General features: G+C 40.2%; 1 protein-coding gene across 4 annotated transcripts in view; it reads left to right on the top strand.

Moving 5' to 3' along the window:
• Nucleotides 1–18,762, top strand: part of LOC139758393 (uncharacterized) — a 120,367-nt gene that overhangs the window by 95,830 nt on the left and 5,775 nt on the right. For all 4 annotated transcript variants that reach the window (XM_071679777.1, XM_071679758.1, XM_071679749.1 and 1 more), the window contains one exon: nt 5,999–6,388. In XM_071679777.1, coding sequence (XP_071535878.1) covers nt 5,999–6,339 — 341 coding nt within the window. In that variant the 3' untranslated portion in view covers nt 6,340–6,388. The remainder of the gene's footprint in view (nt 1–5,998; nt 6,389–18,762) is intronic.

The following is an 18,762-nucleotide window of genomic DNA, read 5'->3' as shown; positions in this document are numbered from 1 at the left end:
TTTTTTTTTTTGTGCTTTGTCGCTGTCTCCCGCGTTTGCGAGGTAGCGCAAGGAAACAGACGAAAGAAATGGCCCAACCCACCCCATACACATGTATATACATACGTCCACACACGCAAATGTACATACCTACACAGCTTTCCATGGTTTACCCCAGACGCTTCACATGCCCTGATTCAATCCACTGACAGCACGTCAACCCCGGTATACCACATCGATCCAATTCACTCTATTCCTTGCCCTCCTTTCACCCTCCTGCATGTTCAGGCCCCGATCACACAAAATCTTTTTCACTCCATCTTTCCACCTCCAATTTGGTCTCCCACTTCTCCTCGTTCCATCCACCTCCGACACATATATCCTCTTGATCAATCTTTCCTCACTCATTCTCTCCATGTGCCCAAACCATTTCAAAACACCGTCTTCTGCTCTCTCAACCACGCTCTTTTTATTTCCACACATCTCTCTTACCCTTACGTTACTTACTCGATCAAACCACCTCACACCACACATTGTCCTCAAGCATCGCATTTCCAGCACATCCATCCTCCTGCGCACAACTCTATCCATAGCCCACGCCTCGCAACCATACAACATTGTTGGAACCACTATTCCTTCAAACATACCCATTTTTGCTTTCCGAGATAATGTTCTCGACTTCCACACATTCTTCAAGGCTCCCAGGATTTTCGCCCCCTCCCCCACCCTATGATCCACTTCCGCTTCCATGGTTCCATCCGCTGCCAGATCCACTCCCAGATATCTAAAACACTTTACTTCCTCCAGTTTTTCTCCATTCAAACTTACCTCCCAATTGACTTGACCCTCAACCCTACTGTACCTAATTACCTTGCTCTTATTCACATTTACTCTTAACTTTCTTCTTTCACACACTTTACCAAACTCAGTCACCAGTTAACAAACTTATTCCCCTATAATTGCTACATACATCCTTAGCACCTTTTCCTTTGAATAAAGGAATGATAATAGCTTTCACCCAATCCACAGCCTTCTTTTTCCATGCTAAGTTACATATAAGGTGAATCCAATCTATCACATTTTATCCTCCATTCTTCAGCATTTCTGCTGCAAACCCATCCACTCCAGGTGCCTTTCGTACCTTTAGCCTCATTATTGCCCTTCTTACCTCCCTTTTTGCTATAGGCTCTTACACTTGTATCCTCATCCTTCCATCCTCCATACCCATGCATGTAACAACTGCTGGCACCCTTTCTCCCACATTCATCAGTTTTTCAGAACACTCTTTCCATCATCCTTTCACTTCTTCCTTTTGATTCAGCAGTTCCCCTTTCTTACTTCTTACAGCAACATTTCAACTTTTACATCTAACTCTTTTCTTTTTCACCTCTTTCCAGTATAGTTTCTTATTATCCCAGAACTTTTCATGTAACTTTCTTCCAAAATCTTCTTCTACTCTTTCTTTGCTTTCCTGTGTCAGCTTCTTGACATTCTCCTTACATATTTTGTATTCTTCTCTCCTCCTTTGCTGAACTTCCACAGGTACATTCCTATTGAGTAATCTCCCATATGCCTTTTTCTTTTCCACAGCATTTGTAACCTCTTCTGTCATCCATGCATTGCCCTTTTTATTTTGTATCTCTCTACCTTGTATTCTAGTACTGATTCTGCAACCTTTAATAGTATTTACCTAAACTTTTCAACACCTCATTCACACATGACTGCATTCCTACATTCACTGCACTTCCATCTAAGCTTTCTGTTACAGTACCTTCCTTTCATACTCCTCCTTGCATTTTTCCTGATTTATCTTCTTGCTTGCCAACACTTTTACCTCTTCATTCTTCCTTACACAATACCTCCAGTTCTTCCTTATCCTCATCCCCTCAAGAACCGCAAAATGGTCAAAGTCTCCAAAGAATCCTCTGATGACTATAACATCCATCACAGCCTTTCACAATCTTTCATCAACTGCCACATAGTCAATCAAAGCCTTTTGCTCTTCTCTTCCATCATTCCTCTGCCGTGTATGTCTGTGGATCATCTTGTGCTGAAAAAAGCTGTTTGCAAGGAATATACCCCTCTCCGCACAGATAACCACAAGATAGCTAACATTCTCAGTTACTGAAGGCACTTCCCATTTACCAACTATCTCGCCAGTTTCATCGCATCCCACTTTCGCATCTATAACACCCAATATGACCACTTTTCTCTCATTCTCAAATCTGTTTATAGAGTCTTTCAAATTTCCCTAGAAAAGCTTCATTTCACCCTTACCTCGTACAGTCTTTATATTCAGAGGCACATTACACATACCCATGCTTACTTCACAATCCCAATCTTTCCTTTCACTCACACTATTCTTGATCCATTCCATCCATGCTCTGTAACACTCTCTCATGCTCTTGATGATAGCAGAATTGCAAATCCTTCTTTTCCTCTTCCCCAGTAATTTTCACTCATTCGTATCCAAACCACACATCCTTCCATACCCTCCCATAACTTGCATTCATTATTTCCATTTTCACTTCACACACCCTGCCCAAAGGTATGGGTTTCCCCAATCCCTAGCACACCCATGCTACAACTTTTAAACCTCTCCACAGTATCCCACTCATCCCATTCACATTCAGCGCCATCACCCTCAATCACTCGCCTCTTTTAACCCTCGGCACAACTGGTAAAATCTAGTGCCACTTCTTACCCTTTTGTGCATCACCTCTGACAGGTCACTGACAGACAGCATCTTCATCACAGTGTTTCCAGAGACAGTGAGGCTCCAAAATTGTCAAAAAAACTAAAAGTGACAGCACACCTCAGGTGTTTGTCTAAATCTAAAGTGTTCCCCTGATGTAATTGGGTAGTGCCTCCCCCTGTAGTTCCCCCCTTAAGGGGTGTAAGGACAAGGTTACCACGAGAAGGCAGGGTGAGACTTGGCTACTCCAGTAAAACTAAAGTATCCCCTCCAGGTGCTGAAACTTAATACCTTTTCCCAATTTCAAGCTTCTTTTACTCTCCACAGTAGCAGCACCTCTTACCTCATTGATTATGATATGGCCACTGGGCAAAATTGCATTATAGTTGTAAGAAGGTACATACTGAAGTTAATTTTTTTTCTTATTGTTTGTATTCATTAATTCATGCAGCTTTAAAAAGTTGAATGGATATAAATGGATTAGTAAATTGAAGATATGTGTTATTTCTTTGTTGTCAATTATTCCATGCACATTTGTGTAGGGTAGATCAAGGGCTTTAGGCTTGCACCTTTTATGAAAATTGGTTTTGCAGAACTGGAGTACCGAAACCCAGTCTCACAAACTGTCTAAGGGCAGGAAATCTTGGTTCACTACGAGCAGATTTTATTATCCAGAAATTGAATGATATTGAGAAATTTGTAAAGAATGTTTTAGTTGAATGCTTTTAGGGAGGCATATGAACAGCTTAGTATGGGAGAATGGTTTGATTTGAATATGAAGGTATTAAGAATATATGGTGTGGGAGGCAAGTTGCAGAGGCGGTGAAAAGTTTTTATCAAGGATGTAAGGCATGTGTACGACTAGGAAGAGAGGAAAGTGATTGGTTCTCAGTGAATGCTGTTTTTTGGCAGGGTTGCATGATGTCTCCATGGTTGTTTAATTTATTTATGGATGGGGTTGTTAGGGAGGTGAATGCAAGAGTTTTGGAAAGAGGGGCAAGTATGCAGTCTGCTTTGGATGAGAGAGCTTGAGAAGGGAGTCAGTTGTTGTTCGCTGATGATCCAGTGCTGGTGGCTGATTCGGGTGAGAAACTGCAGAAGCTGGTGACTGAGTTTGGTAAAGTGTGTGAAAGAAGAAAGGTGAGAGTAAATATGAATAAGAGCAATGTTATTAGGTACAGTAGGGTTGAGGGACAAGTCAATTGGGAAGTAAGTTTCAGTGGAGAAAAACTAGAGGAAGTGAAGTGTTTTAGATATCTGGGAGTGGATTTGGCAGCGGATGGAACCATGGAAGCAGAAGTGAATCATAGGGCGGGGGAGGGGGTGAAAGTTCTGGGAGCATTGAAAAATGTGTGGAAGTCGAGAAGGTTATCTTGGAAAGCAAAAATGGGTATGATTGAAAGAATAGTGGTTCCAACGATGTTTTATGGTTGCGAGGCATGGGCTATAGAGAGAGTTGTGCAGAGGAGGGTAGATGTGTTGGAAATGAGATGTTTGAGGACAGTATGTGGTGTGAGGTGGTTTAATCGAGTAAGTAATGAAAGGGTAAGGGAGATGTGTGGTAATAAAAAGAGTGTGGTTGAGAGAGCAGAAGAGGGTGTTTTGAAATGGTTTGGTGACATGGAGAGAATGAGTGAAGAAAGATTGACAAAGAGGATATATGTGTCAGAGGTGGAGGGAACGAGAAGTGGGAGACCAAATTGGAGGTGGAAAGATGGAGTGAAAAAGATTTTTGAGTGATCGGGGCCTGAACATGCAGGAGGGTGAAAGGCATGCAAGGAGTGGAGTGAATTGGAATGATTTGGTATACCGGGGTGGACATGCTGTGAATGGGTTGAACCAGGGCATGCAAAGCGTCTGGGGTAAACCATGGAAAGTTTTGTGGGGCCTGATGTGGAAAGGGAGCTGTGGTTTCGGTGCATTATACATGACAGCTAGAGACAGTGTAAACGAATGTGGCCTTTGTTGTCCTTTCCTAGCGCTACCTCGCATACATACACAGACATATGCATATATACACATGTACATGATTCATACTTGCTGCCTTTATTCCTTCCTATCGCCACCCTGCCACATATGAAATGACAACCCCCTCCCCCCGCATGTGTGCGAGGTAGCTCTAGGAAAAAACATCATAGGCCCCATTCATCGACACTCAGTCTCTAGCTGTCATGTATAATGCACCGAAACCACAGCTCCCTTTCCACATCCAGGCTCCACAAAACTTTCCATGTTTTACCCCAGACACTTCACATGCCTTGGTTCGATCCATTCACAGCGCATCAACCCCGGTATACCACATCGTTCTAATTCACTCTATTCCTTGCACACCTTTCACCTTCCTGTATGTTTAGGCCCCGATTGCTCATAATCTTTTTCACTCCATCTTCCATCTCCAATTTGGTCTCCCACTTCTCTTCGTTCCCTCCACCTCGGACACATATATCCTCTTGGTCAATCTTTCCTCACTCATTCTCTCCATGTGACCAAACCATTTCAAAACACCCTCTTCTGCTCTCTCAACCACACTCTTTTTATTACCACACATCTCTCTTACCCTATTATTACTTACTTGATCAAACCACCTCACGCCACATATTGTCCTCAAACATCTCATTTCCAATACATCCACCCTCCTCCACACAACTCTATCCATAGCCCATGCCTTGCAACCGTAGAACATTGTTGGAACGACTATTCCTTCAAACATACCCATTTTTGCTTTCCGAGATAATGTTCTCGCCTTTCACACATTTTTCAATGCTCCCAGAACTTTTGCCCCCTCCCCCACCCTGTGACTCACTTCTGCTTCCATGGTTCCATCCGCTGCCAAATCCACTTCCAGATGTCTAAAACACTTCACTTCCTCCAGTTTTTCTCCATTGAAACTTACCTCCCAATTGACTTGTCCCTCAACCCTACTGTACCTAATAACCTTGCTCTTATTCACATTTACTCTCAGCTTTCTTCTTTCACACACTTTACCAAACTCAGTCACCAGCTTCTGCAGTTTCTCACCCAAATCAGCCACTAGTGCTGTAAATTTTATAATCAGATCTGTCAATTACTTAGCTGCTATAATGTGTTCAACAGGATTCAGTAGATTTTCATTTTCTAATATTTTTTCAAAGTTCCTGCTTTTTGAAAATTTTACTCTCTATAAGGGACATTCCATATATTGACTTCCTCTTTTGTTAGGTGGCTCCTCCTGGATGTGATATAAACTTCATTTTTTCATCTGCCAACCCCTTGTTTGACATTTCTTTTCTTGTACTTAATTTATTTTATTGGAACAAAATACTAAAGTTATTAATTGTTTTACAGGAAATCCAACATATAGAACCAAAAGAAAAGATTCATTGACCTCCAGCAAAGCTTTAGCTAGTTGGATGCATTCTGTGAATGCAGCTTGGGAGAAGAAGATTTGTAATGAGCCTGAAGCTAAGGAGAAGGATAAGACAAAGCTGATTGAGGAATTTGTGTTATATGTAAAGTCACTCAACATTCTCCAGAAAGTGCCAGGCCGTAAATCATATAAGGATGTGAACTATTCACATATTCTCTCTATTAAGAATCCTAATGAACTTGTTGAAACTCTGAAGGAATGGTCCGAAAAAGACGTCTCACGACAAATGAATGAAAAGGAGAGTGATGTTTTGGATTGAAGAAGAATAAATGCGTTTGAAAATCAGCTTCCAATAATGCATTAAAATGGTAAAAGTCTTTCCATGCTGTGCATGTTATACTTAATCTGTTGATATACCATAGACATTGTTAAGTAGCAGTTGTTTTCTTGTTTTCATTTTTTATTTTCATTTACTAGGGTTTAGGTATTAATGTATTTTTGTTAACAGAATCAGTAATCAGGATTCAGGTAATGAAAACTTGGTAAGCACCAGATCTTTACTTTTTATTTCTTGGAATAGTCAAGGTACCATCAAAATATTATACATTTCTTTTTCATATAAGATTTAACTGTGTTTATTCTTTGTGATGTCTAGATCATGGACAAAACAAAGATACTTGCAACCCTTTACACTGTTTGCAAATGTTCACATAGATGGACTAAGTTTTCTTAATTGCATAGCCCCAGGATCCCTGTTATGAGGCTCTTGCATCTTCAAGGCTGTGATACAATCAGTAGTATGAAAATAATGGATTCATATGGATTGAGAAGTTTTTTTTTTACTAGACTGTGTACTTCTTCTTGTCCACCGATGACAATAGAACCTTGCCAAAGGTGACTATTGATTCATGGTGTAACCACAAGCATTACAAGAATTACATATACACCTCAACTTATGATATTCCTGTTTTGATGACTTGTTGGAAGTCATTGTGAGTCATATAATTAAAACCCATTACATAAGTAGGGTTATGTTTCTGAAGAAATTTTGTATGTATCCAACTCCTAGTATGGAAGATACATAAAACAGTGAAACAATGTAGGCAAAGAAAAATGTGCCACACTGTTACTTAATTCATTGTAAGTGACATCAAATGAAAACTATTCAGAAAAAGTTGTGATCAGGGCTTGAGATATTATGGTGGAGTAGAAGGGGGTGGAGTGAAAGTTACTGGGAGGGAGAGGAAGGGTAGCAAGGCTTGTGTGTATCACCCCATAATTATCTGATTCAGCAGCTGTTGCCATACCACAGGTAGTGCAAGTGAAATAAAAACTTAATGAAAAGCACTGTGATAAGGGATTGAGGTGGAGTGGAATGTAATGGCATTAGGATTTCTGATAAGGAGAGTAAGGGGCACAAGGGCAGTCTACGGAACCCTTGAATTATACAGTTCAAAATCTGTCGTCATATCACAAGTAATGCATGTGATATTTAATGGAAACATTGAAAAATGTGGTGATTAGGGATTGATTTTGTGATGGAATGGAATGGGGTGGAGTGGGAGGGAGAAAGAGGGGCACTTGGGCTGTCTTTATCACCCCCAGAATTACCTGATTCAACAGCTGTTGCAAAGTCCCAAGTAATACAGACTTATGTTAGCCCTTCATAGCCTTGGGATTTTGTGAATGAAACACTAGCAAGGGCAGAAACTTGAAATCTCCCTCACCATTCCCACCCAGGAAAAGCAAAAAGTAATCTATGGCTCTTGATCCCAGGAGCAGTCTTTTTTTCTTGCTAAACAGTGCCATGATTTATGTTGTTTTCCAAAATAAGCCAATCTCCTGCGTATTAAACTTTCAGTAATGCTTTTTTACTCCGGCTATAATCACTGAGTTTTTTGCCACAATCATGCCTCCTGTATGTCTTTGCTTTCACTTTGCTTTCACCTCAAATAATAACCTTACGTCTATATTCCCCTGAGTATCTTTAACATTTCTTGCATACTGAAATGACTACAGTACACTTGATTTGAAGGCAGTAGATGAATATGTAGCAGTTACGGCAGCATACACAAATGGTGGCATGCATCAGAAATCTTGTTTACAAGTGTTCTGTGACTGCAAACTTATTTTCCCAGTTTGTGGGATACAAATCAGATGGTATGTTGCATAACATCATTGAGATGTATGTGATGCGCTCAAAAATACCTTGAAATAACATATTTTAGTATTAAAAGATGAAAATATTTTGTAAATTAGAAATATAAAGGTAAAAGATTTTGTTTCTTCAAATATGGCTCTTTTACAAAGTGTACATGTCACAAGTCAATAATGTACCCTAGTTCTCAAGTGCCTCTAATATGAAATGTACGAGGTTGAAACAGTAAGTTGGGGTACAAGTTTATGTATTTTTCATTGTGTTTCTATTTTAGAAAATATTTTTGAGTGGACTGTTGTGTGATAAGTGATTACATTTTACATGTCACTGCAAGGGTAAAGATAGAAGTTAAATGCCACTGACTGTTGCAGTGGACAGATGGAGTACAGATCTCCTTTTCCTTTGCTGTTCAGCAGCCTACAGTGTGCAAAATTACTGACTTAGGAACAGTGAGCCAGGAAGATTCAGATCATACTGTTAACCTTCCCAAAGAAACCAATGTCCATTCACATGTAGGTCAAGAGAGGTATGTTGTGTGAATTGCGGTGCCTTTAGAATTTGAGATACAAAGCCGTTTTTCTGATCATTCAAGTGGAGTATTATCAAGACTTGCAAAATTAAAAAGTGTTATAAATTGAGGATTCCATAAGTTTTAGCATTTGTGAAGTCCTGATTTTAACGTCTAGAAGTCACTTTGTATTACCTATTGAAAATCAGAGGATACATGTTGATCTCCTGAATGCCAGACTTTCTTGCTTTTTTGAAGCTAGTAGAATTTACTACCTTCCCAGAACAGCCACATAAAGTTCATTTTTATGTGACCACATTAGTGTGGAGTCTTGTGTAATTCCCAAAGGCTCAGAGCCCCTTATAATCACCAACTGGATGGAAGTGAAAGGAATTCTACCATGAATTATATAACACCATCTCAGTCTTGCCGAATATGTCATCTTAACACATGTGGTACGACTGTATGAAAACAATAAACCCCCATCCCAGTGGAATGAGTTATTGTAACTTTTTCTTTTTTACCTCTTTGAGATTAGAGTTTGGTACTATAAAGATTGCATTTTGTGTCATGAATGTAGTTGTTGAGTCACTGTCTTTTCAGTAATTTTAACCCTAGGAGCTTTCGGTTTACCACTTCAGTAATGTGATTACTGCTTTTTTCTGTGCATAACAGACTGGATATTCATTTGGGTACACTTGAACACGTTTTCATGGATTATTGATCGGTACAGACTGACTGGTTGATTTTTAATGACCTATGCTTTTTCTTTTCTTTTATAATGACCAACATGATGTGGGCAAAACTCCCCAATAGTGGGCATCATGATTGAAAAAAGTAGTATGAGAAAAAGAATTAGGTTAATCAGAGCTCATAATGTGTTTGAAGACCCGATTTGTAAATATAGAAAGTTTATAGGAAAAGGGAAAGACAGGGTAGAAGAGTCACTGGGTCCCTTAATAGCATAATGAAGGGTAGAGGTATGAGCATGGAAGTGAAGAAAGGATTAAGGGACAGCATAGTCCTCCCAACCCTGACTTATATAGGCAAAGCATGGACATGGGTTGAGTTGCATGAAAATGAATTATTTGAGAGGAGCAAGTGGTATGACTAGAAGGAATGAAGAAAATAATGAGAGTGCATATGAAAGATTGTGTTCAACAGGGAATACAAAGGGAAAGAATTGTGGAGTGGTACAGTAGGTGAATCATGATATGTACTTTAAGGTGTTTTGGGCACGTGGAAAGAATGCAAGAACAGTTGTTTACAAATACAATTAAAGGGTTGGTGTGAGAAGACTAACTGTGGCATGGGGAAATAGAGTGGAAGAGTACTTGAAGGAGAGAAATGGAGAAGAATGGGTAGAATGGTATGTGCAAGGGAGGCACGTAAAGATGGGTGAGTGGAGACTCTATTACAGTGCCAATCTGTTGGTGGGAAGACTGTAGATGAATCACATAGGAAAGATCACCAGTCACCCTTGCACCGTGAAAAGTGTAATGGTGATCTTTTCTAGAAAAGACTGGAGATAGCAGAAATGCAAGTAGTGAAGTAATGGAAGGATTAGTATTAGACAGAGTTGACAGGTCGAGCAAGGATTGGAGATTTCGCATAGGCTTACTCCATTAGGACTCGGCTTTGTATTAGTCAAGCTAGAAAACTACTTGGAAGACCCTGTGGTAAGAAAATGTAGGAGAGGGCATAGGGTCAGTGAGAGGAGATGTAGAAGGAGGGTTAGATTTAGAATCATCCACAGTAAAACTAGATAGGTGTAAGGTGCTAAAGAGAATAGCTTTAGCAGTTGAGGATTTAGAGAGGTTGAATTACATAGTTATTGGATATGCTTTTGGTCAAGATCCAGAAAGATTATCAAGAAAGTCAAATCAACATATATACATTTTTGTAAAGGTGTGCTTGATTTGATGGAGCACAATTTCACAATGTTTCGAAGCAAAAATATAAATTGTTTGGGATTTAGGGGAAGGGAAGTTTTGTGGCCTGATATGCTCTGTCCCTGATGTAACAGGCATCAGAGCAGGAATGATCAAACCATGATTGGAGAAAGAAAGCTTTAGCAGAAAAAGGGACATAAGACTCCACCCAAGCCAAGATGATATCAGCTATACAGTGAGCACAGCTGGAAGCATCCCAACTAGTGAAGCAGAACCCATCTCAAGGAAAGCTACAGAAGAAGCTGCACAGGAATGACCCCTGATCTCTTCCAAAGTACCAGAAATGGCATGTCAAGGAGGTTAATGGTTTGGACATACCCGAATGGAAGTATCATTGTGGTTGGAGGACTTTTATTTTCCCTATTTTTCTTGATGTTACACACTGTAAATTCAGCCATATCCACAGAAATAGCGGTATCAGACAATTACCTTTCCCAAGATACCTAAGCAGTTACTTCTACTTATAAAGGAAAAACCTAACTCTTAGCAAGTAGCAAGGAGTTACAAGTGGATGGCTGTATAATAGACATACTGTACATATAGCTCTAAGGCAGGCAGTGTTTGTTATATCCAATGAATGATGCTTCAGGTATATATATGTATTACAGTTCACTTTCAAACGGCAAGATTAATATCCAGCAGTGCAATATTTGCAAAGAACAACACAACCATGAAGTAAAGTAAAAGACTTGCCCATGGTGCCACTGCAATCCATGCAAAAAACAGTCAGAGATGAGACTTTAGTCTTTCATAAATTTCCATTATGATTATTGGAAGATTATAACCTATTTTCTATACTTATACATATGTAAGCACAGATAAAAGATCCCATTTTTTGTATAATTGGCATATCCCCAGGGATAAGGGAGAAAGAATTCTACCCACATATTCCCTGTGCATAGTAAGAGGCAATTAAGGGGTAGGAGTGGGGATTGGAAGCCCCCACTTCTTTTATTTTAGTTTCTAAAAGTTGGAACAGGAGCCAAGTGAGGTAGGTTCTCTGCCTCCTTGAGGGCTTAGGCCATGGTGTCCATGTATTTGGATGTAACCAAGTATGTTTGAGGAAAGGAACCTAAATATTCTGCTTCTGAATGAAATATAACTAAAAGGTAAAGGGGAAAAATAGTTTGGGAATGTATGAGGAGCAAAGTGAGGGGTTGGTGTTAGAGTGAGAGCTAAGGTAGGAGTATCACCTGCTGAAGCAACACTTATGTTGAAATGAGTTGTGGAAATGCATGAAAGAGTGTAAGGAAATGCAGAGAGAAAGTTTAATTGGAGTGTTTAAATGGAGGAAGTGAAGTGTTTTAGATACCTGGGAGTGGGCAAGGCAGTGAATGGAAACATGGAAGTGGAGGTGAGTCATAAGGTGGTTGAGGGGGCAAAGTTTCTGGGAGTGTTGAGGGATGTTTGGGAAGAGGTCGCTATGTGGGAGGGCAAAAAAGTGGGTATGTTTCAAGGCGATATTGTATGGATGTGAGCCATGGGCTATAGATGAGAATGTATAGGGGAGGGTAGCTGTGTTGGAAATTAAATGTCTGAGGACAATATGTGGTGTGAAGAGAGTTGATTGAGTAAGTAATGAGTTAGCTGAAGAAAGTATGTCCAATGGTTTGGCCTTCATGAGAGAATGAGTGAGAAGAGGTTAACAAAGAGAATGTGTGCTTCAGAAGTGGAGAGGATAAGAAGGGGGAGACCATACTGGAGATGGAGAGGGATGGAGTGAAAAAGATTTTAAGTCCTGTGGGCCAGAACACAGAGGATGGTGGAAAGCATGCATGGGATGGTGTGAACTGGAGTGATGTGGTGTAAATTGAGGTGATGTGCTGTTGGTAGACAGCGTATGAAGCAGCTAGAAGAAACCATGGAAAGATCAGTGCTTTCAATGCATTATGCAGTTACAGCTAGGAAATGGATGTGTGCAAATGAGGCCTTTCTTCAGCTGTTCCTGGCACGAACTCGCTAAGGTGGGAAATGGCAAACAAGTACGAAAGAAAAACAAAGTTTTGCATAAAACCTTGATTTTTGTATTGTTGCTGAAAGCACAGTTGTTGTATAAAAACGAGGGTTAAGGGACAAGTTAGTTGGGATGTGAGTTTGATTAAAAACTGGAGGAAATGAAGTGAAAATTTAGATATTTGGTAGTGGATATAGCAGCGAAATGGAATAATGGAAGCAGAAGTGAGTCACAGGGTGAGGGAAGGGGTGAAGGTCCCAAAAGCACTGAAGAATGTATGGAAAAAAGAGCATTGTGTGGAAGGGCAAAAATGGGTATGTTTGAAGGAATAGTAGCCCCAACAATATTATGTGCTTGTGAGGCATGGGCTGTAGATAGGGTTGTGCAGAGGAGGGTGGATGTGTTGAAAGTGAAATGTTTGAGGATCATATGCTGTTTGAGGTGGTTTGATCAAGTAATGAAATGAGTGTGGTTGAGAGAGCAAAAGAGGGAAAGCTGAAATAGTTTGGACATATGGAGAGAATGAGTGAAGAAAGGTTGACAGAGATGATATATGTGTCAGAAGTGGAGAGAACAAGGAGAACAGGGAAACCAAATTGGAAATGGAAGGATGGAGTGAATAATAGTTTGAGCAGTTGGGACCTGAACATGTAGGAGGGTGAATTGGAATGATGTTATATGCAGGGGTCAACATGCTGTCAATGGACTGAACCAGTGTATGTGAAGCATTAGGGTAAACATGGAAAGGTCAGTGAGGCCTGGTTATGAATAGGAAGCTGTGGTTTTGGTGTATCACACATGACAGCTAGAGAATGGATGTGAGCAAATGTGGCCTTTCTTCATCTGTTACTAGCACTACCTCACAAACACAGAAAATGGCGATCAACTTAAAAGAATAAGAATCGTATTTGTTTACCATCTACTGCATTAGTGCCAGGAACATATGAAGAAGGGACCCATATCCTCACATCCACCCTCAAGTGGTCACGTAAAATGCACCAAACCAAAGCCCCCTATCCACAACCAAGCCTTACATACCTTTCCATGATTTCTCCTGACCACTTCATATGTCTTGGTTCGGCCCATTGACAGCACATCTCCTGTATACCATATTGCTCCAATTCAGTGTGTTCCATGCATGCCTTACATTCACCTGCACATTATGGCCCTGAAGTCTCGAAGCATCTTTTGCTCCATCCTCTGTTTCCCTTTTTTGTTTCTTACACTTAGTCATCCCCTCTTTATTATCTATTTATTTATTTTGTTTTGTCGCTGTCTCCCGCGTTTGCGAGGTAGCGCAAGGAAACAGACAAAAGAAATGGCCCAACCCACCCCCATACACATGTATATACACACACGTCCACACACGCAAATATACATACCTATACATCACAATGTACACATATATATATACACACACAGACACATACATATATACCCATGCACACAATTCACACTGTCTGCCTTTATTCATTCCCATCGCCACCTCACCACACATGGAATACCATCCCCCTCCCCCCTCATGTGTGCGGGGTAGCGCTAGGAAAAGACAACAAAGGCCTCATTCGTTCACACTCAGTCTCTAGCTGTCATGCAATAATGCCCGAAACCACAGCTCCCTTTCCACATCCAGGCCCCACACAGCTTTCCATGGTTTACCCCAGATGCTTCACATGCCCTGATTCAATCCACTGACAGCACGTCAACCCCGGTATACCACATCGATCCAATATACTCTATTCCTTGCCTGCCTTTCACCCTCCTGCATGTTCAGGCCCCGATCACTCAAAATCTTTTTCACTCCATCTTTCCACCTCCAATTTGGTCTCCCACTTCTCCTCGTTCCCTCCACCTCCGACACACATATCCTCTTGGTCAATCTTTCCTCACTCATTCTCTCCATGTGCCCAAACCATTTCAAAACACCCTCTTCTGCTCTTTCAACCATGCTCTTTTTATTTCCACACATCTCTCTTACCCTTACATTACTTACTCGATCAAACCACCTCACACCACACATTGTCCTCAAACATCTCATTTCCATTGTCCTCAAACATCTCATTTCCAGCACATCCACCCTCCTTCGCATAACTCTATCCATAGCCCACGCCTCGCAACCATACAACATTGTAGGAACCACTATTCCTTCAAACATACCCATTTTTGCTTTCCGAGATAATGTTCTCGACTTCCAGACATTCTTCAAGGCTCCCAGGATTTTTGCCCCCTCCCCCACCCTATGATTCACTTCTGCTTCCATGGTTCCATCCGCTGCCAGATCCACTCCCAGATATCTAAAACACTTTACTTCCTCCAGTTTTTCTCCATTCAAACTTACCTCCCAATTGACTGGACCCTCAACCCTACTGTACCTAATAACCTTGCTCTTATTCACATTTACTCTTAACTTTCTTCTTTCACACACTTTACCAAACTCAGTCACCAGCTTCTGCAGCTTCTCACATGAATCAGCCACCAGCGCTGTATCATCAGCGAACAACAACTGACTCACTTCCCAAGCTCTCTCATCCACAACAGACTTCATTCTTGCCCCTCTTTCCAAAACTCTTGCATTCACCTCCCTAACAACCCCATCCATAAACAAATTAAACAACCATGGAGACATCACACACCCCTGCCGCAAACCTACATTCACTGAGAACCAATCACTTTCCTCCCTTCCTACACGTACACATGCCTTACATCCTCGATAAAAACTTTTCACTGCTTCTAACAACTTGCCACCCACACCATATATTCTTAATACCTTCCACAGAGCATCTCTATCAACTCTATCATATGCCTTCTCCAGATCCTCTTTATATCCAAATAATTTCAACAGACCCACTTTAGCTCTCCCATACATATTTCTCATACAACCACACTGATTTTTAACCCTCTCATCTGTTGTTTGACCAGCTCTCCTCACACCATATATCGTTTCCAAACATATAACAATCTTCTGTACGATTCTATCTGGGGTCTATGCCTCACATACATGCAACACCATCAGGATTACTATACCATCAAATATCCCACATCTCCCCTCACAAACTGTGACTTCTCTTTTGTACTCTTCAATGCATCCAGGATCTTTTGGTTCCTCATCCACCCAATGAATCACTTCAGCTCCAATAGTTCCATTTGCTGCATATCCACTCCCAGGTATCTAAAACAGTTTACTTCCTCCAGGTGCTCTTCATTCAAACTCATACTATAATTAAACATGTCTCTCTTTACTGCTAAACATAGTAACCTTGCTTTTATTTGCATTTACTCAAAATTTCTCCTTTTTCATATTTTCCGAACTCAGAAAACAGATTGTGCAGTTTCTCACTCAAATCTGCTACTAGAGCTGTATCATTAGCAAACAGTAATAGACTTAATTCCCAGGACCCCCTACTCCCCAAAAGGACTATAAGACCTGCCCCTTTCTCCAGGACCTCCACATTTACCTTCTCCATCAACATATCCGTAAACAGATTAATGGTGACATCCCATATCCCCTGCTGCAGACCCACCCCTCACCTGGAGCTAATCATCATATAATAACAATGATAATAATAATAACAAAATCATAATAATAATGATATGTTCCTTCAAGTAAAATAGTCAAACTTGAAATGCATGCATATTTTATTTTACTTTGATAGTTTATTGAAAATTTTCTTATCTATGTACAGGTAACTCTTGTTTAGCATGCTTTCAAACAAGACATTTTTGATTGAATATGGTTTTCATATCAAGGAGCTTGCTCAATTAATGTGGTTAGATGCACCAGCAATTTTCTATTTGATGCATTTTTGACATGCATCTAAAATTCTAAACTCTCCCTTTCAGCCCTGTTGAAGTTGTGGTCTTCCACCCTTCTTTCTCCTATGGAGACCATAGTTGTCAATCTAGATTCTTTTATAGCTAGGGCCAGTGCTTTCCATTTTTTTTTTTTTTTTTCTATTCTTGATCATTATTTCCTGCATTAGTAAGGTAGTGCCAGGAACAGACAATATAAAGGCTACATCTGCTCACATCCATTCTCTTGCTGTCACGTGTAATGTAATGAAACCACAGCTCCCTATCCACAACCAGGCCCCACAGACTTTTGCATAGTTTACCCTGACACTTCACATGCCTCAGTTCAGCGCATTGACCCCAATCCATCACATCATTCCAATTCACTCTATCCCATGCACACTTTTCATCCTCCTACATGTTCAGATCCTGATTGCTCAAAGTATCATCCACTCCATCCTTCTATTTCCAATTTGGTCTCCCCATTTTCCTTGTTCCTCCACTTGTGTCGCATGTATTCTCTGTCAACCTTTCCTCATTCGTTTTCTCCATATGTCCAAACCATTTCAGCACACCCTCTTCAGCTCCCAATAAAACACTTTTCATTACCACATCGCTCTCTACCCTTTCATTACTTACTCGTTCAAACCCCCTCACACCACATACTGTTATCAAACATCTCATTTCCAACACACTCAGCCTCCTCTGTATATTACTGTTATTATTATTATTAGTAGAAGTAGTATCATAGTTTCATTGCAATGCATATGACATCTGATGAATGGATATGAGCAAATGCAGCCTTTCTTTGTCAGTTCCTGGCACTACCTTGCTAATGCAGGTAATGGCAATCAAGGCTACAGTCCAGCAAGAGCAAGGACATGATAGACTCTTTTGGAGTGAGAGGCTCCTCAATGAGACTACTGTCATTCAGCTACTAGTAATTAACCATTGTAATTACCTATTTTACTTTTTAGGGAGGGAGACTTACAATCAAGGAACCCCATCTCTTGAACACTCTTCTACATTCACACAACTTAGATTTATGTTTGCTGCCTACATTAACCATATCCTCAAGTCATTCTATTCCATTCATCCACCATTCTTATGCTATAAAAGTACTTTTTAAATTTTTTTGACAAGTTTCTTGCTTAATTTCATGTTTTGTTGTCTGGATGCTCTATCCTTATATATCATGAGGAACTATTCACTGTCCATGTCATCAGTCTTTTTAAAAACTTACAGTTTGTCATTAGGTCACCCTTCACTCTTCTCTCATCTAAAATGGGCAAATTTAAAGCCTTGGTAAAGGTAACTTTTCGTATATAGTACACCCATAGATCTGATGGCAAATTCTAACGGAAGATAACTAAGTTGGGTACTTGAATCAAGGGAACTCAGTTTAAGATAAAGGTTAGCAGCTATGAATTTATCCACCCAGGAAGACAGAAGAAAAATAGAAACCTTGATTATGATTTTCAAATTTTTAATGAGACTGTCAAAATTGACCATTTCTTTGAAATAAGCAAAATTAAATCAACAACATGTCATAGCAGGAAACCAAGGAAGAGATACGTTACAAAAGTTGTTAAGTACGTATATAAGAACCGTGTTGAATAAATGGAATAAACCAAGTAATGATATTTTGAATGCAAACAGTGCATAGAAATTTAAGATGTATGATGGTAAAAAGTTTAGGGATGGGACCCCATGAGTGTAGAACTCCTGCTTGTACTGTAAAATTATGTAACAGGTGATTACACTTATGAACACACACCATGGGTTCCCACTTATCACTCTGCACCACATATGCAATTATCTCTTGAATTTTGTTTTCAATCCTGTGCAGTACATAGAGAATACCATTTATGGTTGGGGGATTCTCAACTTATTTTTCTTTCAGAGTTGTTCACCATTTCCCACCTTAGCAAGGTAGCACTAGCAACAAAGAAAAGGCCTCATTTGCACTCATCCATTCTCTAGCCGTCATGTGTATTGCACTGAAACCACATTTCCCTATCCAAAACCAGGCCCTATCAACCTTATTATGGTTTTTCCTGTCTGCGACATGTGTCCTAGTCCGGTTCACTGAGAACACATCTTCCCTGGAATACCACAGTGCTCCAATTCACTCTTTTCCGTGCACATACTTTTCATTTACGTGCATGTTCTGGCCTTGACCACTCAAAATCATCTTCACTCCATCCTTCCATTTCCAATTTGATCTCCCTGTCCTCCTTGTCTCCATTTGACATATTTATTGTTTTTGTAAATCTCTACTACTCATTCTTTCTCTTTGTCAAAACCATTTCAGCACACCCTCATCAGCTCTCTCAACCTTAATCTTATTATCACACCTCTCTCTTACCCTTTTATTACTC

Source organism: Panulirus ornatus, chromosome 2, assembly GCF_036320965.1.
Source record: "Panulirus ornatus isolate Po-2019 chromosome 2, ASM3632096v1, whole genome shotgun sequence".
Taxonomy (NCBI): Eukaryota; Metazoa; Arthropoda; class Malacostraca; order Decapoda; family Palinuridae; genus Panulirus; species Panulirus ornatus.
This window is presented reverse-complemented; position numbering and strand designations above follow the sequence as displayed.